General features: G+C 39.7%; 1 protein-coding gene across 1 annotated transcript in view; it reads left to right on the top strand.

Annotated features, from left to right (window-relative positions):
• The window catches only part of LOC126457106 (methylosome subunit pICln), an 81,471-nt gene that overhangs the window by 14,929 nt on the left and 41,031 nt on the right, over positions 1–25,511 (top strand). The window contains exons 2-3 of the mRNA XM_050093152.1: positions 1,095–1,240; positions 21,556–21,711. Of these exons, the coding sequence (XP_049949109.1) occupies positions 1,095–1,240; positions 21,556–21,711 (302 nt within the window). The remainder of the gene's footprint in view (positions 1–1,094; positions 1,241–21,555; positions 21,712–25,511) is intronic.

The raw sequence follows: 25,511 nt of genomic DNA, 5'->3' as shown, positions 1-25,511 counted from the left end.
GAAATCAGTGGAAGGAATGACTCACAAGTTCAAAAGTGCTACACTTGTCCAGCTAATATAATGACTGTGTGTAAGGCATTGAAAATAATTGATACAGTGCTAGAGCAGCTACTCATAAGCCACACATTTCTGTAGTCAGTGTTAAGCAGTGTCTGTGTGTTGTAGAGTGATGTCAGTGGACAGGGGGTGGCTGGAAATGAGTAGTTGGGAGCGATGAATCGTGCTATACGCTGTGGCAATCTGATGGACTTGTATGGGTTTGGCGAATGCCTGGAGAATGTGATCTGTTGTTATGGGAAGTGCCAGCAGTGAAGTATGGAGGACCAGGTGTTATGGTATGGGAATGTTTTTTGTGGTTAGGGTGTGTCTACTTAAGAAAACACCAAACGCAAAAGGAGGTGTACACATTTTAAGCATTATGTACAGAGTACAGCAGAGGAATAGTTCAGAGATAATGGTTGTATCAGCATGACAGTGCGTTCTGTCACACAGCAGCATCTGTGAGGCAATGGTTTGTGGACAGTAGCATTCCTGAATTGATGGACCTATTTAGAGTCCTGACCTGAACCTAAGGGAACGCTTGGGGAAAGTTTGAAGGTCTGCTTCGCTCCAGACTCCAGTGTCCAACATCACTACATCCTCTGGTTTTGATTGTTGAGAATGCCATTTCTCCATAGCCATTGAGTCACCTCATTGAATGTCTCTCCAGCAGGGTTCAAACCGTCATAAAAGCGAATGATGGACACACATCATATTACTGTCCATTAAAAGGTATCTGGATAGTTTTGACTAGATAGTGTTGCATGAAGAGAGGATTTCAGTAATTTACATGTGATATTGTTAGCCCCATCAAAGTTGTTGCTTTTGATAGTGTTAATTACATTCTTAATTTAGTTGTCAGAGGATGGAGTTCCAGGTAGTTTTTTTTAAACACACACTCCAAAGTTTGTGGTGGCCTCCCTCAAAGCTGATCTCGTACATATATTTTTAAGTCAGTAATAATGAATGTCAATTAGTTAAGATTATTTGTGTTTAGTGTTTTTGGGGCTGTTACAATCATACAAAAATGAAGGCATAATTTTTATCTGTTTCAGTCGTCTGTCATGGGTAAACAACTCCACTGGCCAGGGATTTTCTCTCGAGTACCCTCACATTGCTCTCCATGCAGTATCAAGGGATTTGCAGTCACATCCACAGGAGTGCCTTTATATCATGTTGGACACACACGTAGATGCAGAAGGTTTGTTGATGTTCAATTTCATTCAATTAACAATATTATGCAAGGCTCGCTCAGAAAGTAATGCATCACATTTTTTTCTTCAGTAGTTATTTATTGAACACAATTAAACATACACACAAGAAAGAATGATGTTTCTTCTGCACTCCCTATTTTTCCTCATAATATTCCCGTTGTATGGCCTCCCTCGAGTGGTACACAAGGGTATGTATGCCTTGTCGGTACCATTCGTTGTTCTGGTCACAAAGTCATTTCTTCACTGTGGGTGTCTTCCATGAATGGCATCCTTTAATGGCCCAACCAAGTGGAAGTAAGGGAGCTATGTCAGGGCTGTTGGGTGGATGGAGGTCACACTTTCCAAACCTGTTTAGTAATGTGTTCCGGAGGCCTCAAACTTGTGTGAGTTCAAGCGTTGTCATGTTAAATCAATCAGCCATCTAAGCTGTTATGGCACCGAAGTAACTGCAAGCGCTTTTTGAGTTAGCTTAACCTGTTTACTTAAGCTTAAGAATTAATGGTGCTGTCTCTTGGGACCACAGGTGAGCACATCAGTAAGTTGTATCTTGTCAAGTGAGAGAGCCACGGATGGCTTCCCCAAATGCTGCAAATCTTGAAAAACCTCTTCTCATAATGGCCTCACTCTCTTTGCTCAGTGACTAACCGCACTTCTGTTGACTGCAGATGCCTCACAAATTGCACGCAAATGCTTGTGAATGTTGCCAACAGTTTCTTGCTCTACAGTGAGAAATCAAATGACGACATGCTGCTTGTAACGCAAAGTTTCACATTTGTACCATTCTTGTTGGCCAAGAAAAAGGAAGTGATGCATTTCTTTCTGGATGACCCTCGTACTTTTTATATAGAAAAGAAGCATCACATACTTTCTTAATGGGTATTGCAAATGTATATAACTCATATAACAATACAAATGAATTTGGTCCATAATACTTTCCTGTGGTCTTCTTTATGTTTCCAGATGACTGTAGCATATAGATGAATGTTGGTTAAGTACAATGTAATGTTGTGGTATTTTTGCATAGTTTACACACACATTTGAACAAGCAGAGAGCATTTTGTAATGACTCCACACAGTGTAGTAACAGTTGCAGATGCTAATGGGGAATCCAGTCTGTCCCACAGCTGTGAGGCAGTTTAATATGACTGTACTACTAAAAGTGGTGGCTCGACACCTAGTTGTAGTGAACTGAGGTTGCCAAACCTGTATGTATCAGTATAGTCAGTGCAGTCAATTATTTTAGGGAGCGCAAAATTAGGAGAATGATGATCAGAGAATAAGAAGATAATTAGGTAATAAAAGGAGAAAATAATGTGAGAGGTGGAACTTTATAGCAGCCCAGTAGAAATTAGACCCATTGAAAACAAGGACTTCAGTCAAGAAGATAATAGAGGAGGCTTCAAGTAGCGTTGCATGAACTCTGGAGAAACAAATGCCCAAATATTGATGGAATCAGGCGAAATCATGAATGATAGATTGATCGATCAACCATATGGCACTGTTGACCAGGAGACTCCATCTGGGCTTGTTTAGCGCCTGGTGCAAGTCATTCCATTTGACGCCACTTTGGTGACTTGTGTGTTGATGAAGATAAGATGAAGTGATTGGGACAATACAGCCAACCAGTCAACGAGGGAAGAAAATCTGACCCAGCCAGGAATTTAATCTGGGACATGTGATCTAGAGGCAGCAGTAGATGGTAGACAGTGAACAGCATGAAGTTAATCCAGTGAAGGCCATCATGTTGAGTAAATCTTTGGCTTGTTCATAGACTCTGCTGGAGCATCTAGGATGTAGATTCACTATAGTATCATAGTTAGGGACTCAACTGCTATCACTGGGAACGGCATTGATCTCAATTATCAACTCGTGACAAGAACTGTAGTACAAGTATTTAAAGGGAGCTAACGTGAGACTCTGAGGTAAAGCTCGGTTCATAATGACAAAATGTGTCTTCCTTATTCTGCTACATTCGCTTAACGGGCACTTAACTGCTGTGTCAGTCCCTTGCAATGTGCTCTTAGGAAATATATAAAGTTTCTTGCAACATGCCTTGTGAGCTATCGAATAGGCTTGTCTTCCTTCCTTTGGTTTTCTGCCCTCTTCTTTTCGGCAGAATGCTTATTTCTTTCTTGGCAGACAGTGACATCAACAACACCCACTTGCGACATAATGGCTCGCTTCCTGCTTCGCCTCTGTTTCTGGTTTGACTTGAATTTGCCTCAGGCAGTGTGGGTTTTAATGATGTTTTTTTTTCTAATTTCTACCCCTTACTGTACTGTGCCATAACACAGCTCTCTATGGGTACAAACAGTGGACTTTGGGGAAGACAGAAATAAAATGTTAAAAGCCTTTGAAATGTGATGTTACAGGAGACTGTAGAAGATCACAAGGATCGGTCAAGAAAGAAATGAAGATGTTCTGCAATGAGTCAACAAGAAAAAATCTCTAATAAAGAAAGTAATAAAACTGAGAAAAAAAATGGTTAAGGTGTGTTGTCCAAGGTGCGTCTGTTACCTGCAACTGCAGCTGGTCATGCCCATCTTTTGCCACTCAGGTAGACAGCAACGTGGCTGAAACTTAGCCCCAACTGCCACTGTTCCCCAAGGTACAGGCCCAATGCCAGCCACAGAGGGTAGTTGGCAATGGGATAGAAAGAAGCATGGGTGAACTGGATTTGACTCTAAGCTACTTAGATGGTTTACAACCAGAAGAGGATGACATGGTAATGTTACTGTTGCTCCTCAACAGGAGGTAGAAGGAGAAGATTGATAGTATTTTGTGGCACCTGACATTGTAAATTGTGATAACATTTTGATTAATAGGCATCTTCTAAATTACAGCACACAATTCAGACTTAATCTAAAATAAAGTATCAGTCAGTTTATGCATGCTTTGCAACTTACAGAAAGTGACATACAGAAGAAAAAGATCAACTAGCTCAGGAAACCCACAAGTGTAGCAGAAAAACTTGCAGTGATGCTAATTTTCTTCCAGCTTCCAGAAATTTTTGTCTAAGATTATTTAAAATAATATTTTTTTCTTAGTCATAGTTGCAATCCTGGAACAACTCAATGTGTTTACACAATATGGAACTTCACATAATTCCCCTTTCTTATTAAGAGCATATGCTTTTGGGTGGTACTTGTCAATCCATTCCTGGTACACAATCAGGGTGTATACGACCCTTGGACAACCGGGAGATCCGGGAAAAAACCGGGAATTTTTCATTGTTTTAGTTTTCAGTTAAATTTTTGTGATTTTGACTGATAAGAACCAATACTCTAACAAAAGATATTACTGTATCCCGCTAGAGCAGAATAATACTGTTGTAACAAAACATGAACGAGAGAAGGAAAAAACGAAAATAAAACTTGAGTTGCAAAGGAAATGCGCCGTATACAACAATAAAACAATGCTCATATAAGCGTCTGCCAACAGCAGTGTGTCAAAGGCTTCAGGAAGACTATGCAATGCTTTATAACAACAAATTGCCTCCGATGAGCGTGACGTGACAACTGTTTAAATTAGATTCGTTTGAGCAGTTGCGGGTGGGCTCTTGCGCATGCGCAGGTGAGTCGCGTATGATTAGTACCTTCTCCCGCTTCTGGTTACAGAAGTGTGGCTGGGCACCACTACTTAATTTTGCCCCGGTTCAGAAATAAAGTAAATCTGGGACTGATGCACAGAGCAGTCTGAGTTGTGGTGGGGAGGTGGGTCGTCTCCACGTGGTCTGTGTTTACGCTCAGTAATTTTGTTGTTTCCTCTTCGTTTATTGTTATCACGTTAAATGATAACAAAACGGATTTTACGGATTTTTGTGGCCGGGAGCTATCAAATGAATTAAAATACGTGCACATAATTACGGAAGGCTAAAATATGTTGTTAGTTCTAGATTTTATTCCCACCTTTGACAGTCGAGCATTAATCGCCTTACAGAACAATGAAGTTATTTATTTTTGCCGGTTTGCTAAAGAGATTAGGCTTTTATTAATCTTTTCTGGCGACTCAGTCAATTTATTTGAAACAAAGTGTTTAATTTCACACTATTGGCTAGTTTCAACTGTTCTCTGCATTCCATGTGCATGTATGGCTTTAAGCCATAGTAAAGTACTGGTACTCCAAGAAAATTTACATACGAACATGCATTTTAAGCCGAATTATGCATTTTTGTAGGGTTGAAATTCCGACGCTCTTGAAGTATCCTCTTTTGTATTTTTTCTTTTATGACATAATGTAAGATCTTTTAATGTTTTACACGTACGAACATATGGGCTTCCTGCGTCATCGTAGCTGCGCAAGCACGGTGACGCCTGTTATCTGGCGCTCTCTTGCAACTGCTGAAATGAACCTACCGGGTGATCAAAAAGTCAGTATAAATTTGAAAACTCAATAAATCACAGAATAATGTAGATAGAGAGCTATAAATTGACACACATGCTTGGAATGACATGGGGTTTTATTAGAACCAAAAAAATACAAAAGTTCAAAAAATGTCCGACAGATGGCGCTTCATCTGATCAGAATAGCAATAATTAGCATAACAAAGTAAGACAAAGCAAAGATGATGTTCTTTACCGGAAATGCTCAATATGTCCACCATCATTCCTCAACAATAGCTGTAGTCGAGGAATAATGTTGTAAACAGCACTGTAAAGCATGTCTGGAGTTATGGTGAGGCATTGGCGTCGGATGTAATCTTTCAGCATCCCTAGAGATGTCGGACAATCACGATACACTTGTGACTTCAGGTAACCCCAAAGCTAATTATAGCACGGACTGAGGTCTGGGGGACCTGGGAGGCCAAGCATGACGAAAGTGACGGCTGAGCACACGATCATCACCAAACGACGCGCGCAAGAGGTCTTTCATGCGCCATCTGTCGGACATTTTGTGAACTTTTTTTTTGCCCCCTAATAAAACCTCATGTCATTCCAAGCATGTGTGTCAATTTTTACCTCTCTATCTACATTATTCTATGGTTTATTAAGTTTTCAAATTTATACTGACTTTTCGACCACCCTGTATTTCTAACAGGTCCAGGAAAATATTGCGAATGGTAGTTTGAAAAGCGTTGCATTCAAAGCAGATTTCCTTTTAGGCAAAATAAACTATGTGTGAGATGTACAATGAATTTCTTAAATCACAAAGCGTTTGACTCTCATTTAAAAATCAACTGTTTGAGGACGACCATTTAGAAGAATGCGAGCCCAGAAGATCAGACATTTACGTCTTTATTAAAAATTTTACTGGGACGTTTGTGTGATGTATCTTAAAGTGTAACATGCGCAAAAAAGATCAACATTATATGTGGAAGCTTAGCTTGTCTTCCAGCTTATTAATCTTAGAGACTAATATTATATGTGAATTCTATGTATATAAATTAAAACCGTTAACTTTTCTTATTTGTGTGTTCGCACTACTGAAGAGTGATCTTGCTATTGGCTGACTACATCACCTGTCCTATGCTGTCATCAGCTCGCGAGATCACGTGACATGAGGTATGACTGGCTTACAAAGGGCATCGCAATCTTGATTTCAATGCTTTGGAAAGTGACATGGGGGCTGGCCGGAGTGGCCAAGCGGTTCTAGGCGCTACAGTCTGGAGCCGCGCGACCGCTATGGTCGCAGGTTCGAATCCTGCCTCGGGCATGGATGTGTGTGTGATGTCCTTAGTTTAATTAGGTTTAAGTAGCTCTAAGTTCTAGGGGACTGATGACCTCAGAAGTTGAGTCCCATAGTGCTCAGAGCCATTTGAATCATTTTGACATGCTGTGTTTGGTGGAATTCAAATTTATATCTTCGTAATACGAAAATATGCAGTGTACATGTTGCTGCACCTCAAAGATCTTTCAAAAGGTGTTGTCCCCCCCTGAGTTCCGTTTCCTAAAGTGCCTGGAAATTCTACGTCGGTATGAAATGAAATTATTGTATGGCATTGTTGGCCGGGAGGCCTCTTGCGGGGAAGTTCGGCCACCGTATTGAAAGTCCTTTTTGTTGACGCCACTTCAGCGACTTGCGAGTCAATGATGATGAAGAACACACAACACCCAGTCATCATGAGGTAGAGAAAATCCCTGACCCCGCCAGGAATCGAACCCGGGACCTGGTGTGCGGGAAGCGAGACCACGAGTTGTGGACTATGTCGGCATACAGAACCATAAACATTCAAAGGATTGATGAGTTTTTCAGTGCCGAGGAAGCATATACTGTCACTTAACACGGAAAAGGGTATTTTCACCCGGGAGAAAGTGTGTTTTTAATCGGGAAATCCGGGAATTTTTTTTTTCTTTGTCCATATATACATCCTGACAATGTTATATTTCTTCCTCCGGATGAAGGTAATTGGTGCTAGGGGGTACTTCAGATGTCATTTGTTTCAGAAATTGTTGGAAGATGGCCAGGGCAGAAGGGGTGCCAAAGAGGAGGTGCTGACATTGGAACAGCCCAATGTGAGTGTTGATGATGAGGAAGGACTTCGTCTCGTCATGCAACGGAAGTTGCAGTTAATCATCTTGGAGATCAATCTTGGAAAAGAACATGATCCCTTGTAATTTGTCCATTAATTGCTCGGGCCGAGGGAGAGGGTAGGAATCTGAGAGACTGTGCTTAAACGGTGGATTTAAAATTGGCACATAGGCAAAGGCAGCCATTACGTTTCTGGACAGTGGCGAGGGGGATGTCCATTGACTAGCGGAAATGGACGTAAGGACCCCCTACACAACTCTGCTGAAACAGTGTCCCAAATAGCGTGAGAAACTTCCTGATCTTTTATGAACCTCGAGCTGGGCTGCATCCCTCAAGGTAATCTGAGTGAAAAAATCTTTACCCCTACCCAGAGAGTCCTCGAAAAGCTGGTGGAATTTGTCACAGAGCATTGTGACGCTGTCATAAGAGTTAATCATCGCCACGTTATCTGAGATCTGAAGACAAAAAAATGTCAAAGGCATTAAGGCCAAAAATGTTAGGCCTGCCATAGGAGTGGAGCACCATGACTGGGAATATCTTAGAGGTAGATTGGTAGTGCATCAGCAAAGTACAGGTGTGCAGGACAGCAATGCAATCCCCATTGTATGCAGTCAGGGCCTGTGTTGGAGTGTCAAGTCACTGACGCCCCAGTATCCAGTGGGAATTGTACAATGTGGTTCTGGATGCACAACTGAATGTACAACTTTTTCGGTTCCTATATAAGCAAGGAAGGATGCTGGGGATGACTGACGACTGGAGTTGACCCTGATGCAGTGGAGACACCATAACAGGTTTGAACTAGAGACGACCTGTCAGAAACAGTGGTGCAGGAACACAGCATTGTCACCATCGACCTGATTGACATCCATTGCCTCTGAGCCGTAATTGGACAGGAGGACAGACTGGCCGCGATTGCAACTTGCCAGTGGGACGGAACCGCTGCAGACATGACATGGGTTGTTTACGGAGTCCAGTAGAAAGAGAACACCTGTCTGAATGGGACTGACAAGTGTCAGGGGCAACAACCACTTGGGAGCAATGTCAAATAATTCCTACATCTTAATTATGCAAATGACATCCTCAAGGGAGGGGTCTGATAGCTTGAGAACCTCCACATGAAGTTGGGAATCTGTAGCATTTTGAACAATAGTGTCCCACAACAGCGTCAGTATAACACTTACAAAAAGGACAGACTAATTTGCACATGCGTGTTATACCACATGTCTCCATGAGCCATGACTGGGAAGGTTGACATTTTGCATGAAAAAACTTATAATGAGCAGAGGTGACCAAAAACTGAGAGTCAAAATACTTAGCAAGAGCATCAGTGACATTAGAGGAAGGAACTGATTCTTGCTGAGTAAGGGGAAACAGCTTAATGCAGATACGCGAGATATCAACACCAACCCAAGAGAAGAAATAAGAGAGCTGAACACTACCTGAAATGTTGCAGGCTGCAAAATGTTGAAACAGCTGCTGTTTGTATTTGTCCCATTCTTCCACTGTAGGATTGAACTTGCGGAACAATGGGGCCGATCGGTGCTGGCTGCTGCTGTTATCAGCCTGGGAGAGGTGCTGATACGAGGCTTCCTGCATTAACTGCAGGTCTTCCAACAGCAAGGTCAGCTTCGCCGTCAGTTGAGAAAATTGGTTCGATTTATAGGTCTTTGAGCGACACAGGTACCTCAGGTTGGGGAGTCGCCATGGTGAAAAGGAGAGAAGAAACAAGGAGAACAAAAGCGAAGAAATGAATGAATGTCCCCCCAATGCCATTTGCACAAAAGAAGAGAAGAAAAGAAACACACAGTGACCCCCTCGTCGCAGGTGATGATTCACCTGATCAGAAGCAAGAGAGAATCGCTGAAACCAAAACTAACAACCAGCCTCTGTCACCATTAGTTGTTGTATCCGGGAAGTGCGGAGCAACAAAGACTGGAGGCTTGAGTGGAAAAACAAGTTTAATCTCTCAATTGAAGTTCACACAAGATCTGAACACAAACACTGTCAGTTGGCATTGTACGCCGAGTCCCTATCACAATCATACAACATTGTCACTTCAAGTCTGTATATGCCTGTAGTTACTAGCGGCAAGACCAAACACTTTGCGAGACTGCAGCCCAACTTCACACTGCTGTCTGTGGCAGTGCGTGTGCTTTTAACTAGTCAAGGTGCGCAGGAGTACACAAGCCGCCAGTGTGCCTGCAATGGAATGGCGTGGCTTGATTGGCCCATAGCCGGTAGGTTTGTTTTCCATATGTATGCTGGCTGGTGTTGCTGGGGTTTCTGCAGAAGCGGCTTTCGGATGGTTGTGCCTGCACTGTTAAGGGGCAGTGGTGCCGCTGCGCATCAGTCTTGATCTGAATGCCGTCTAATTCCTGACCATGAAACGCTGTGCGCCATGGTAAGGTCATTGATGGTACTGCAGTACAGAACCCATTTCTTGGTTTCGCTGAGACATTTGGCCCCATTCCAAGCATTCTCTCACTTTTATTTCTGAGAGATGAGTCCCTAATTTTTACCCTTATTTCCTTGAAAATTCCACTTAAAATGTAATGAAATATAGGTTTATTAAAAATAAAAGCGTATGAGCATTTGTTATACTTTTTTCAGGATCTTGGCAACTGGAGAATTTTGCCTGTCTCTAGTATTTTCATTTTGAATCACTATTGGGATTGTCAGTACAATTGTGGAAGTAGTACTGTCTCCATTTATCTATAAACTTTCATCTATTTATTTGCCAGTGCCTTCAACAGAAAAACTTTTGGAACAAGCAAAGGAATTTCCTGCCTAATGGCAGTTTCCCAATGGTAGTGGAATGGAATGACCTTATGCATTATGGTACTTTAAATTATAGAGACAATGATGTTGAGAGATTAACTCACAGTGTGTTACACCCTGTGAGTGTTTCATGGTAGTTCACTTTGTCTAGACATCATGCGACGACACTATGTAGGAGGCCTTTGAGGCATGGCTTCCATTGCAGCACTGCTCACTGGTGCAGTGCTGTGTCTGGAGCTACACCAGCCACGTGTTGCAGCCCAAACTCAAACTGTGCAGTGTGCGAGTAGGCAGCCCCTCTCATCATGGAGGATGCTGTGGCAGCTGCAGATCGCCATCACACCTTGGACACACCTTTAGACGTGTATTGTGATAAGGGTTCTTGCTGAAAACAATGTTTCAGAGATGATATGAGGAAGGCATAACAGGAGCAGGTCTAGATATGAATATACAGGATGTTTCCATAAGTGTGCAAAAATTTAACAGGACTAGAGGATGCTCAATTGGACAATTTGAGGTCGGAAACGTGGTGTCAGAGAAGCCAGTTTAAGGGGATGCGGTAGTAAACTTGTTTATCACTTTGTCTTGCATAACTGTTTTCCAGCTTATTTACAACTAACATGCATAAAAGTTTACACATACCGTGCTGTTTATTTACATGTACATTTTTTATATCCTGCAAGGAAACAAGGATGGTGAGCCATATCTTCTACCTGGCCATCTGAATGGTCAGCTGTACTTGAGGTTCATGAAAGAATTGTAACTGAACTGTTGGAGAAATAGCTTTGGCTGTTCGTGAGAGGATGTGGATACTACATTACGGTGCAGTGACTGACTTCAGTATGGTTGTCCACAACCATCCCAGTGCAGTATTTCCTGGTTGCTGGATTGGAATGGTAGTTCTATTCCATGGCCTGTGAGTTCACCTGACCTGAATCCACTTACTTCTTATGGGGATATCTAAAGTCGCTTTAGTACAAGACCCTAGGTAAGGAGATGGAATTGGTTGCCAAAATTGTAGCTGCCTGTGATGTGATTCAAAACACACCAGGTATATTTGTCGGGGTGTGTCAGAACCTTGTTCGTTGATGTCATGCTTGCATTTAGTTCAATGGCTATCAGTTTCTGCGCATTTTGTAAGATAAAGTACAAATGGTTCGTTCATCATATCAATGATGGTATTTGCAGTTACCTGTAACTAATGTAAATAAAAAAAAGTACGCAGTAATATGATTTTACTCCTATTATTTCATTAAGATGGCTTCTCCAACCCCAGGTTCCCTACCTCAAATTGTTCAGTGGAGCATCCCCTGTGTTCTGTTAAATTTTTGTACACTGTTACAGAAACACCCTCTATATATGTGATTGTTGTTGTTGGATGGTGCCGCTATGCTGAAATGAAGAGGATAGCTGCCAAGTCACAGGGATAGAGAACTGCATTAAACCAAATGTTGGGTTCATCACAAAATAATAACAGTTACCAACATTGGTGTAAGATTGGCAAACAGATAAATGGTGGAGAGAATTCATGGTCAGTTATGTCATATAGTGAAGAACTGACCAGATTATGAAGAATGGGCATAATGTATGGATAATTTACCAATGATTGTTCAGAAGACAAGAATATCAGCTAAGTTGAGAGAATTTCTGCCAATTGAAAGCATTATTACTGTTAACAAAGTGAATTGGGAAAGATGCCTATGAAACCAAAAACAGCTCACACCTAGGGACAGACACAGACTGTTGTCTGAAGAAGTTAAATCACCTGTAGTTGTTTCAACTCTGTGAAAAGCTGACAGGAATGTAACTTTCAGATGACATTGCTGCTGACAGTGCAAGTCCCAGTCTCCTTTGAAATCGACTTTATATTGGATACCATAAAATCGTCGTTTCTGAAAGTATTTGTATGGTGTGTAGCCGTGTATGGAAGTGAAACGTGGATGATAAATAGTTTAGACAAGAAGAGAATAGAAGCTTTTGAAATGTGGTGCTACAGAAGAATGCTGAAGATTAGATGAGTAGACCACATAACTAATGAGGAGGTATTGAATAGAATTGGAGAGAAGAGAAATTTGTGGTGCATCTTGACTAGAAGAAGGGATCGGTTGGTAGGGCATATTCTGAGGCATCAAGGGATCACCAATTTAGTATTGGAGGGCAGCATGGAGGGTAAAAATCATAGAGGGAGACCAAGAGATGAATACACTAAACAGATTCAGAAGGATGTAGGTTGCAGTAAGTACTGGGAGATGAAGAAGCTTGCACAGGATAGAGTAGCATGGAGAGCTCCATCAAACCAGTCTCTGGACTGAAGACCACAACAACCATAAAATCTGTGTTGGGCTTCCTTTCAATGGAAGTTGAGTTTGTCTCGACAATCTCAAGTTTAAAGGGAAATCTCCAGGTAGTGACACTATTTATCCCGAGTTCTTGCAGCATCCAGCTCTGTAGATAGTGTTTTCATCAACATCCATTTTTAATTACTTTGGACATAAAGTACTCCATTGGGTGTGCGACCATATTTGGCTCAATAATATGCTATTGTCTTGTTCCCTAAATGATTTTTTTTTATTATACTCTTTATAATGCATTTCGCTTAATAGCATCAACAGATCTGTGGCACAAAGAAAAAACATTAGAAGGGCTAGACCTTTATAGAATGACGTTTGGTGTAGTTTTTGTGACTTGAAATTTGAATTACGTAACTTAGGAGACATAGTATCCAGTCAAAGTTAAATGTCATATACAATAGAGGACTGCTGTAGCTGTGTGGCACATTACAAACTAAATATGTTCAGCCACCAGGTAGCAGATGTGAACAGCTCATATTGAGTATGATCTTCTACATAATTTTAGTGTAAAATAATTGTTCCATTCCATGAATATAACTGCAGCCTAAACATATTACATTATGAAACACATCGCTGTTGTACATTCAAAAATGTGTAGCTTGAAATGCATAACGCTACTTTTACAAGGTATTTTAAAAAATAACCACAACTGCAATTGGTATGTATGCAGAAGAAACATATGACTGCGACATTAATACGTTTTACAATAATAATGTAAACCTTAATGAGCAATGTTACTTATATATGGGGAAAAATAAGGCCGGGAGAGAAAAGAAACCATTCATATGACATCCTAGAGAGAGGATGATATATAAAAGCAGAAATTTCATAATGGCAGCAATAACAAAAACAGATTGACAATATAACACACATTGTGACATAGCTGTAGATATTGTCCAAGTGTAACATTCTTGTGTGAACTTTTTACACAGTAAATATCATTCTTACATGAAATTACATATAGTAAAACAGTTATCAGTACACTAGACATAGAAATATGTGTAATATGTTCAGCTGTCCATATGTTCAAATAACTTAGGGGAATGAAGCTAAGTGTCATAGTCGACAACCACTGGTATTTCAACAGGTGCACATACTGTAATTTTCAAGGCAGAATTGCAACAAGTAAATGCTGTACCTGCAAATTTAAAACCTGGGTTTGCAGTGCAGGTCCAGAAAGCGCTCTCTCTCTCTCTCTCTCTCTCTCTCTCTCTCTCTCTCTCCCTCCCCCCCCCCCCTCTCCCTCTCTCCCTCTCCTAAACAATAGTGCCATCATACAATCAAAGATGACCAACATCAGAAGTTATTGATAGCAAAAACTATACCCAACAGATGAGGTAGCAGTAACTCACTTTATTTTTTGATGAGGAAGACAACAGGATTCCCTGCAGAATTTAAATAAATACCCCCCCCCCCCATCTCTATTTATAAAATTTCTTTGCTAACTTAATATCAACTGCTTCCTTAATAACACCATCCCAGTGCGTGGAAGGGTATGCCAGAATCTCCGTGTTGTTATATCTCATAGGATGACTGGTGCCAAGGGAATGTTCTGCAATAACAGTTTTCTCAGCTGTTATAAACATTTGTGACACTCAGAGTTACAGTTATCTCACCCATTGGTTATTAATGTTCCATATTGATAACTTCTGATGTCAGTGACCTCTGCTTGTTTGATGGCACAAGTGTTTACTGTGTGTGTGTGTGTGTGTGTGTGTGTGTGTGTGTGTGTGTGTGTGTGTGTGAGAGAGAGAGAGAGAGAGAGAGAGAGAGAGAGAGAGAGAGAGAGAGAGAGAGAGAGAGTGTTTTCCGGAATTGTGCTCTGCAAAGCATGGTTGTAAATTCCTTTGCACAATGCTTACTTGCTGCAGTTTTGCCTTGAAGATGACAGGGTGCACATGTCTAAAGATCACTGGTTGTTGATGATGTCATCCATCTGTATTCCTGTAAGTTATTTGGACATTATATACACTGGGAGAAACTTGGTGTCACATCGAACCAGATATTCGTCCAAGCAAAAACAAAAACATTGACTATTATGTTAGGTGCATTATTACAAAAATGGCAATCAGTATCAATCCCGTGTGACTTGCACATCAGTCATACATTTACATGAAAATAAAATAAATTCCAAAGAAAGAGCTGCTGTAGGAGAAAATAATGGCAGCAAAGTCATCAAAAGCCTTGACCAATTACCATGTTAGAGGTGGATCAATATCAAATTTACACAAAAGAAAGAACCCAATATCGCAAGGAAGCAGTGTTGTTGTTGTTGGTTTTTTTTATGTATTTTTTTTTATTTTGAGTGTAGTTGAAATTCTCTAAACCAGCCGTATATAAGTATTCAAAATATTGTAAAAATATTATCAGCTTGTGCATTACAGCACTGTAATCAAACATGACTGTCTTTATACAGCAGAAACTTTAATTTTAAATAGGAAGAAAGATATTGAAGAAATTCGAAAGAAAAATAAGGAAGGAAGATTATTAGGAAAATATTAGGCGCCAAATTACTGATGGAGAAACTTATAGGCTGAGAAGTAATATAGGAAATAGAAGACTACACAGACATATATGGTGACATGACAAAACAAAGACTTAAACTTTGTGGGCACGTTAAAAGAATGGCATACACTAGGTTGACAAAACAAATGGTTGAATTTGTTCTTTGATTTGGGGGAAGGGACCCAACTCTGAGGTAATCAGTCCCATTGTAGTAGGAAAGGACGGGGAAGGAAGTTGGCCGTGCCCTTTCAAAGGAACCATCCTGGCATTTCCTGAAGCGATTTAGGGAAATCGCAGAAATCCTAAATCTGGGTGCCCGGATGCGGGTGTGAACCATCGTTCTCTAGAGTGCAAGTCCAGTATGATAACCATTGTGCCACCTCACTTGGTAATATTAGAATTCTATGAAAACAGAAGTAAGGCCAAATCTGAGCCAATTAAAAGGACTGCTGCGGTTGCAGAGGATCTTTAAGTAGCCAGTGTAACTCAGGCAGACATCACAGATAGAAAAAAATTCAGTAAAAAAATATTTGATTGGAAAGTTGGTCAGAGAGAAATTAGAAAACGAACTGGAACGCTGTGGTCTGATGAAAGAAAGAGACTTCGTTCTGAAAGGATGAAGCAAATTTGGACACAAAGAAAGGCCAAGCCTCAAAACTGACATTGACTGATTGTACCTCACGTAGTCCTATTTAGCCCATACGTGAGTAATAATAATTAACAAGATGACACTCGTGCTGTATTTTATTTATAGCTTATCCAACTCTTTTAGTAGTCGGAAAGGCATCTACAAAACTTGCGCTATTAGGTTTGATTCACACTTTGCATCCAATTATTTTCAGGTATTTTCAGAAATATGCTTTCCTTTTAGCACTCTGCTGTTTTATTAATGTTCCTGGCATGAGCGTTGTCGGCAGATGTCAAAGGGCATCCTAAATGGGGGTCATCTTTAACTTCTGTCTGACTATTTTTAATCCATGTGAACCATTCGTAACACTGAGTACAGCTTAAGCACTCATGACTGTAAATTACTGCATCATTTGGTGTGTGTGTCTGTAAAGGTTTTCTCTAGTTTCTTGCAAAATTTAATGCAGACACACTGCTCCTCTAACTCTGCCATCTAGAAATTCGCAAACTTTGCGACACAACAGTCTGCTGAATACAGCACTGAAGAATAACAGACATACAACACTGAAAATTCCAGCAGTTACATATCAAACACAGGCATGTGCAGGGATGCTAACCACATTTCGCTGTAACACACCATTGGCACAAAATCACAAATGTTCTGGAATTTTTTGAATATACCTTGTAGTTTCTCAGGTTTTGTGTGGCCATGTTAGCACGGAAGACAGATAATCATTTATATTAAGGATTGTGTAGTTGATATATTCAGATCTGGCACCTAGGAAAAGCTGTAGGTTGTCAGCATAGGAATGATATTTACTGGAGGAGAAATGACAGAGACATCATTGACATAAAAGTGGGCTCAGGACTGACACTTGTTACACTCTTGCAAGAATATGCTTCCAGGGTGACTTTGTATTCCCATAGACAACAAGTTGCAGTCTGTTTTTCAAGTACGCTTCAAACCACTTAAACACACTCTCTGAAAATTTTGCTGTCTTATTTTTCTGAGCAATATGTCGAAGTTGACAGTATCAAATATATTGCTGAAGGCTAGTAGTGTCAATGTTATTGTGGCTTCACAGTTGTTCAGAACCTATTTCAGGCCATCATTTTCCTTAATTAAATCAATGTTTGTCCATAGTGCTTGCAAAAGCTGGTCTGATATTTAAGTTGAATTTGTGTAACTATTCAATAACCTGGTCCTGAGCAATATATTCCCGGGCTTCAGATGTAACAGGCAAAATGCTGATTGATTGGTAGCTACAAGAGAGATTCATACAAACGTTTGGTACATTTGGTACAAATTGAGTACATGACTGGGGACCCAATTTTATTGTTAGAAACACTAGCCAATCTTTTGTTTCCATCCATGGTATTAATGAGAGGGACTCATAGTAATCATTTCAAAACTTCAAGATAATATGTCTTGTGGCTTCGATGGCATTTCAGCTAAGCTACTAAAGGAGCACAGAGGAGAATTAGCGAAGCCTCTGAAGCACCTAATAAGAAGCTCCCTCTGCCATGGGGAGTTTCCTGACCTTTTGAAAATTGCTGAGATGCTACAAGTGTATAAGAGGGCAACAAAAACTGACACAAAACTATAGGCCAATATCTTTAACATCAGAACTTGACAAATTACTAGAGAAAGTAATACTAAATCAGTTCAGCAATCTACAACATGATTTAGAAAAGGAAGAGTGTAACATCAGTAGCAACTTTTATACATGAAATATTAAACAAGCTGTATATAAAGCAGACAAGGTCACAAGCATTTTCCTGAATATGAGTAAAGCCTTCGGTACCGTGAATCGTACAGTTCTATTACACAAATTGAAATACAGGATGAGATGGGTAGCCTTACAGCTACATATGTTGTATTTGAAAGACAGGAAGCAGTGTGTGAAGCTAACTTATAAAAGGCATGAACAGTTGGTAACAACTAAATCAACTTACACGATTCTTCAATGTGATATGCCTCAAGGAAGCAGGTTAGTGCCTTTTCTGTTCCTTACGTAGGTGAATGATTTAATTGAACCCCAAAATTGCAAGGTCATGAGCTGTGCAGATCCCACATCTTTTGTCAGCTGGAGTGAAATTAATTACAATTTTTTGTCGACTTACCTTACTGCAAATAAGCTATTTTAAAACGGAGAGAAGACACTGACAATGAAAGTCATGCTTAGCTATAATGGCCATTGTAGCTTAAGGCAAATACAGGGTGACGCATGGAAAATCTGCCCTGAGTACAGATTGCTTGCCTTTTATGCACAAACTGTTCCCCACCATGACCAGATACAACAACAGATAGACAAATACATAATAAATGGATAATAAAGAAATAACAAATAAGCTAACGAAAATGCCTGTGTTTACTGAATTGATCTACTGCATCAGTCCTCAAAATTTCACTATGGATATTGTCCTTAAAACTACTATATTGTCCTTAAAAGTACTCTAACGTTATTGGGTTATTTGCGTTCACTTTTCCCTTTGGACTGCCCCACAGATAAGTCACAAGCGGTTAGGTGCGACAAACGTGGTGATCACAATCCTTTGTTGACAGTCCGTTTGTGAATTTTTCATGAATTCATGAGATTGACTTGAGTGAGGTGTTACAGGTCACCTCATCCTATTGAAAGACAGCATACATACTTTCATAATGGGTCAACTGTGCATAAAATTCCTGGAAGATTCACATACACACAACAGTGTTTACTATTGTTTCAAAAAATATGGGACCCACAATCTGACTTGCTGATGTGGCACACCAAACTCTGATTTTTTTCACCATGAGGAGGTTCCTCATTAATCATATAGGAATTGTTTGTTGACCAATCTCTGGTGTTCTGGAAGTTCACATACTTTCACCTGTTGCGACAATTTGTGTGTTGACTTCCTTGGACTCTCGATCATTCGTGCTCAAATATTTGTGACCACAGCAGGTGCACAAATGGAGAGGGCTCACTTCTTTTTTGCATTTGCAACTGACCCTGTAGTATGCCACTGCGTCATTAAGTCATGTGCACTGCTCTTTGCTGGTATGGAAATGCCAGAAAACTTCTTTGCAAAAATGTCCCTGTTTCCTTAAATGAACTGGTAGACACACAGGCCTCCATTATTACATTTCTTTCTTGAAGAGGATACACCTCACTGAGATATTTCCTTTCCATGTCTCAAACAAGTCACAGTGGCTTTTGTACTGATAATACAAAACATAGTCACAACAGCTTTGAAACAATGGATGAGCAGTCCAGTACTTGGGACTGGTTTTTCGTGTGCTACCCTGTATATTTTGGAATGATACATTGGCATCTTCAGTATGGTGTTGAGACATGGGATGGGACACCAGCAGTCTGTACAGACTCTGTATAAATTCTGCAGGCAATCGTGTTCGTGAAACGAAACCCAGAACATAATATAATAAACAGTAATGCATATAACTAAAATACAAGGGGAAGGGAAAACTTCGACAGAATTGAAAGTAAAATAAATAAATAAATAAAAATGGCTGCAGATTGTAGTCTACATACAACAGGAACAACTTGCTTACAACAGACTACTACCTGATCTCAAGACAGCTAATTTAAACACCTTAAAGAATAAACTGAAGCGTTCATTAATAGAGAGAATCTGCTATTCAGCAGAAAATGTCATGTTATGTCTCTCTACAGTGTATGTAACAGTAAATTTTGTTTGGGCCATAAAAAACTGATAATTTCTGATCCCGATTATTTATATCAATGAATGTATTTATATATAAAAACAAAGATGATGTGACTTACCGAACGAAAGCGCTGGCAGGTCGATAGACACACAAACATACACACAAAATTCAAGCTTACACAACAAACTGTTGCCTCATCAGGAAAGAGGGAAGGAGAGGGGAAGACGAAAGGAAGTGGGTTTTAAGGGAGAGGGTAAGGAGTTTTAAAACCCACTTCCTTTCGTCTTCCCCTCTCCTTCCCTCTTTCCTGATGAGGCAACAGTTTGTTGTGTAAGCTTGAATTTTGTGTGTATGTTTGTGTTTGTTTGTGTGTCTATCGACCTGCCAGCGCTTTCGTTCGGTAAGTCACCTCATCTTTGTTTTTATATATAATTTTTCCCACGTGGAATGTTTCCCTCTATTATAATGAATGTATTTATATATACATGTGAACTAACGCTTTGTAATGTAAACTAAATCTCTGACAGTGTCTGGAAACTGATTGTTATATGGACAGCAAATAAATAAATAAATAAAAACAAAGTGGTTACAGCTTCTTATTCTTAGGGATTGGTTGGACAATGCTTCTTTTACATGGATTGGAATGTGTTCCATTCACAAGAGAAAAATATGTATATTAACACAGCTATTGGGCTATCTGCAATGCTTGTCCATGATAATGCTGATAGTGCCATTCCCTGCTGTTTCAAAAGACATTGTAATTATTGCTTTTCACATTGTGGTCATTGTAACCAGTTTCAGATGGAAAGTGTCATGGTTAGTTATGTAGTTTGGGAATTCTTGCGTGCAATAGATCTCATCAGCATGAGGCTAGGATGGTGCTGAGAAAAATTCATTCAGTTTGTCAGTTGAGACATGGAAAAACAGTTTCTGATTTTGCTCATCAGACATCCAAGGTACAGAGATTCATCAACATAATCATGGTTGTTGTTTCACTGCACACAAAGGAATACAAGCCCCTGATTTTGGCGTTGCAATCACATTGCTTCACCCTGTTTTGCAACTTCTTGCATTCTTCGTAGCATTCTGGTTTTGGATTTGCCTCAGAATACCTATCAGCAGCATCCCTGTTGTTAATCAGTGTTTGCATGTGGGAATGCTAAAATTATTTACTTCAGAGAATATAATCATAAAAATCTTGGTTTGATGCCTGTGTTGTGCTTTTAGTAATGTAGCTGTAAAACCATCATTCACCAATGTTCCTTTCTCAATACTTGCAGAATGCTGTGACCTTCTGAAGTCAAGCACAGTCACAAAAATTCTTCAGTTCCTTATAACTTCTGTTAGCTTAAGTTAATAACAGGAAACCCCAGGAAGCCCAGATGAAATCTTTAACTGTATTCACAGGTTCATGTGGAATAAATTATGTAATTACGGATAATAAAGTTTGTACGCAGGCCAAGTGCTCTAAGATGTAACATGCATTTGTTTTAAGTTAAAAATTGCATTGCGTATTATACAGCTGTACTACTTTTATTTTTTAAAAGTGATCAATTTCAATCACTAATCGGCATGCGTGCGCCTACCCGGTTCTCTCACTTTGAATTTTAAGTCCTTTGCTTCACTGGCAGTGCAAATTAATAATGCATTGTGTATTTCTTTTACCTGTATACCGCTGCCAGTTCTGTGAAATTGGTCATTCTTGATAAACTTTCAGCTGTCTGGCACCTAACAGTCGTTAAAAATGTCTGATAGTACAGGAGGACCCCAACATGATTTGTTCCCGTAGGCCCAGCAGAGCATGCCACAACAATAGCGTAAATATTGGAAAAAGTGCTCTTAATACACAATTGTAGTTTGAATAATGTATTTAATTTCAGTTTACACTGTATATCTTCTGTTTCAGAAAACCAGCCTGAAGAAAATGCTGATGACGACAGTTCAAATCCTGAAATGACAGAAATGAGATTTATACCTGATGACAAAGGAATGCTAGATGCAATGTACCATGCTATGTGTGAATGCCAGGCTCTGCATCCTGATCAATCTGAAAACTATGATGGTACGTTGTTATTTTATTCTGTGTTTCTTGTTTGGTAGAACATTACATTTCACATGTCTTTTGCTTAACCCTTTCAGACCCTGTAGCTTCAATTGTATACATTAACTTTTACTGTGTCTTAGCTGCAACTGAAATATTTTTTCTCCAGTGGAAACCTCACGTATACATTTGTGAATGTTTGATCTTTCTGTTATGCTCAAGTGTTGCCAACTGCTGGCCATCACTATAAAAATATCAACTACTCAATGTAGCTGTGTGCAGCAGCTTGTGATTGCCACAATACATAGAAGTAGTTGGTTAGTTATATTCCACTGTATAATTAAATATTATTATTGTCATTTTGCATAGTAACTAGTGTGATAATTTTATTTATTGCAACATTGAATATTTCAAAATTAGTTGTTTTAGTCCATGAATTGGAGCCAAGTGTAAAAAGTAGATTTTGAAAACAGGCACATATTTTTAAATAAATCGTGCATCTAAAACCATTAAAAAATCACTGAAGACCATTGCAGCATAAATAAAAAATAATGTCCTCTATCCAGAAAAAATTCAGGTTTGAAAAGATTTAACTGGATGTAAGAAGCTGAAATGCTTTGCTGCTGCTGCTGCTGCTGCTGCTGCTGTTTTGGGCAAAATGTGTTGCATAATTCTATCTTTTTTCTTAAGTTAATGTATTGGCAGTATTTGTAAAATTATAGACTGTGTGGACACATTTGGCCACACCTAAATACGTCATGTAACAGATGGCAAATGATTTCCTCTGAAACTTAGTGGAACTTCGATTTTGAAAAAATTTGATGATGAGCTCCAAAATTTTTGAGCTATCTTACAGTTTTCTCACCCCTTGCTACCAAAACATATCTTGCTGTTTGAACCAGATGTGATTTTTCTTCATACGACATGCGAATTGCATGTATTATTACCAGTTTACATTCTTTTTTGCTGCAATAGTGAGAATGAATGGCATTAAAGAAACTGTGAAATGTTCATAACTGTAATTAGTTGCTGTTGGAGTATTTGAGAACCAACATATTACTTTGAAAAGGATTATTTCTTGTAATGACAAGTGGCTTTGAAAAAAGTAGTTTTTGTAGGAGCAGTTATTCCACTTATGATTATGAAGATTATGTGTGCAGTAATACTCTAATCTGCACCACTGTGATGTAAATAAATCCCGCCTTATACTATTGGTTTTGAAATTGTCCTTTTGTTCTTTAGTCAGTTTAGTTCCGTTCTCTCTATTGAACAAAGAGTGGGTTACCAATTTCATTTGAGACTATGTTGTTGTTATGTAGCAAAGAAGGTAAATGTTTTCATAAAGAAAGAAAGAAATGTAACTACTTTGCTACGTAACAACATTGTGTGATTCATGTGCAGTGAGAAACATAAGTGAATTTCAGCAGCAGAATGCAGTACACATACTGCTCTTCTTGCTCTGTAGAAGTACTTGTAACATCTTCAGATGATCTGCTACATCACATCTATACATTTTGTGACTGATGAACGCAATAATTAATAATGCGAGTCATAACCTAACCTCTCAGCCGCCTTAACACTGCTGCATGAAATCCCCAATGCTTAGCACTGTGAGCAACCCTGTAAAAGATGCTTTTCATGTGATGATTGTTAACCAGTGGAACATATAGTGGATTGAAAAATTTTAGTGATTGATGCAGATTTTATTTCTTTTCTGCATTATGATTAACAGTTAGTCATTGCAACATAGTCCACAATGAATGTAATGGCTGGGATACATGCTCTTGGACAGTTTGGTATTCTGACAGTACTCACAGAATTGTTTTTACTAGGGCAAATTTTCACTATACTTACGGTCTGATAGTTACTTGTGAGTACTTTCTGTAAGTGTCAGTCTTTCGAATCAGGTGTCGGAACCATTTACGCACAGCAGGATAAGTGTGTTTGTGAGAGCTGAGGGATCACTTTCTGCGAGATTTTTCGGTCATTGTTCTGTGCTTGAAGGAATACGTTGGGATGAAAGTGCATTGGGCTGCAGTTCTACTTTTAATACTTTTAGTACCAAATGAAGAACGTAAATGACAGTGTTTGTGTTGGATAAGAGAGTAGATTAGGCGGTGGGATGATTTTGGAGAATGTAAGAACTCATTGTAGAGCTTGTGATATAATATCCATGTTGTTGTGGTCTTCAGTCCTGAGACTGGTTTGATGCAGCTCTCCATGCCACTCTATCCTGTGCAAGCTTCTTCATCTCCCAGTACCTACTGCAGCCTACGTCCTTTTGAATCTGCTTAGGGTATTCATCTGTTGGTCTCCCTCTACGATTTTTACCCTCCACACTGCCCTCCAATGCTAAAGTGGTGATCCCTCGATGTCTCGGAACATGTCCTACCAACCGATCCCTTCTTCTTGTCAAGTTGTGCCACAAACTCCTCTTCTCCCTAGTTCTCTTCAATACCTCCTCATTAGTTATGTGATCTACCCATATAATCTTCAGCATTCTTCTGTAGCACCACATTTCGAAAGCCTCTATTCTCTTCTTGTCCAAACTATTTATCGTCCATGTTTCACTTCCATAAATGGCTACACTCCATACAAATACATTCAGAAATGACTTCCTGACACTTAAATCTATACTCGATGTTAACAAATTTCTCTTCTTCAGAAACGCTTTCCTTGCCATTGCCAGTCTACATTTTATATCCTCTCTACTTCGACTATTATCAGTTATTTTGCTCCCCAAATAGCAAAACTCCTTTACTACTTCAAGTGTCTCATTTCCTAATCTAATTCCCTCAGCATCACCCGACTTAATTCGACTACATTCCATTATCCTCGTTTTGCTTTTGTTGATGTTCATCTTATACCCTCCTTTCAAGACACTGTCCGTTCCGTTCAACTACTCTTCCAAGTCCTTTGCTGTCTCTGACAGAATTACATTGTCATCGGCGAACCTCAAAGTTTTTATTTCTTCTCCGTGGATTTTAATACCTACTCCGTACTTTTCTTTTGTTTCCTTTATTGCTTGCTCAATATACAGATTGAATAACATCGGGCATAGGCTACAACCCTGTCTCACTCCCTTCCCAACCATTGCTTCCCTTTCATACCCCTCGACTCTTATAACTGCCATCTGCTTTCTGTACAACTTATAAATAGCCTTTCACTCTCTGTATTTTACCCCTGCCACCTTCAGAATTTGAAAGATAGTATTCCAATCAACATTGTCAAAAGCTTTCTCTAAGTCTGCAAATGCTAGAAATGTAGGTTTGCCTTTCCTTAATCTAGCTTCTAAGATAAGTCGTAGGGCCAGTATTGCCTCACGTGTTCCAACATTTCTACTGAATCCAAACTGATCTTCACAGAGGTCGGCTTCTATCAGTTTTTCCATTCGTCTGTAAAGAATTCGCGTTAGTATTTTGCAGCTGTGACTTATTAAACTGATAGTTCGGTAATTTTCACATCTGTCAACACCTGCTTTCTTTGGGATTGGAATTATTATATTCTTCTTGAAGTCTGAGGGTATTTCGCCTGTCTCATACATCTTGCCCACCAGATGGTAGAGTTTTGTCAGGACTGGCTCTCCCAAGGCTGTCAGTAGTTTTGATGGAATGTTGTCTACTCCGGGGGCCTTGTTTCGACTCGGGTCTTTCAGTGCTCTGTCAAACTCTTCACGCAGTATCGTATCTCCCATTTTGTCTTCATCTTCATCTACATCATCTTCCATTTCCATAATATTGTCCTCAAGTACATCGCCCTTGTATAGACCCTCTATATACACCTTCCACCTTTCTGCTTTCCCTTCTTTGCTTAGAACTGGG

This window comes from Schistocerca serialis, chromosome 2, assembly GCF_023864345.2.
Source record: "Schistocerca serialis cubense isolate TAMUIC-IGC-003099 chromosome 2, iqSchSeri2.2, whole genome shotgun sequence".
Taxonomy (NCBI): domain Eukaryota; kingdom Metazoa; phylum Arthropoda; class Insecta; order Orthoptera; family Acrididae; genus Schistocerca; species Schistocerca serialis.
This window is presented reverse-complemented; position numbering and strand designations above follow the sequence as displayed.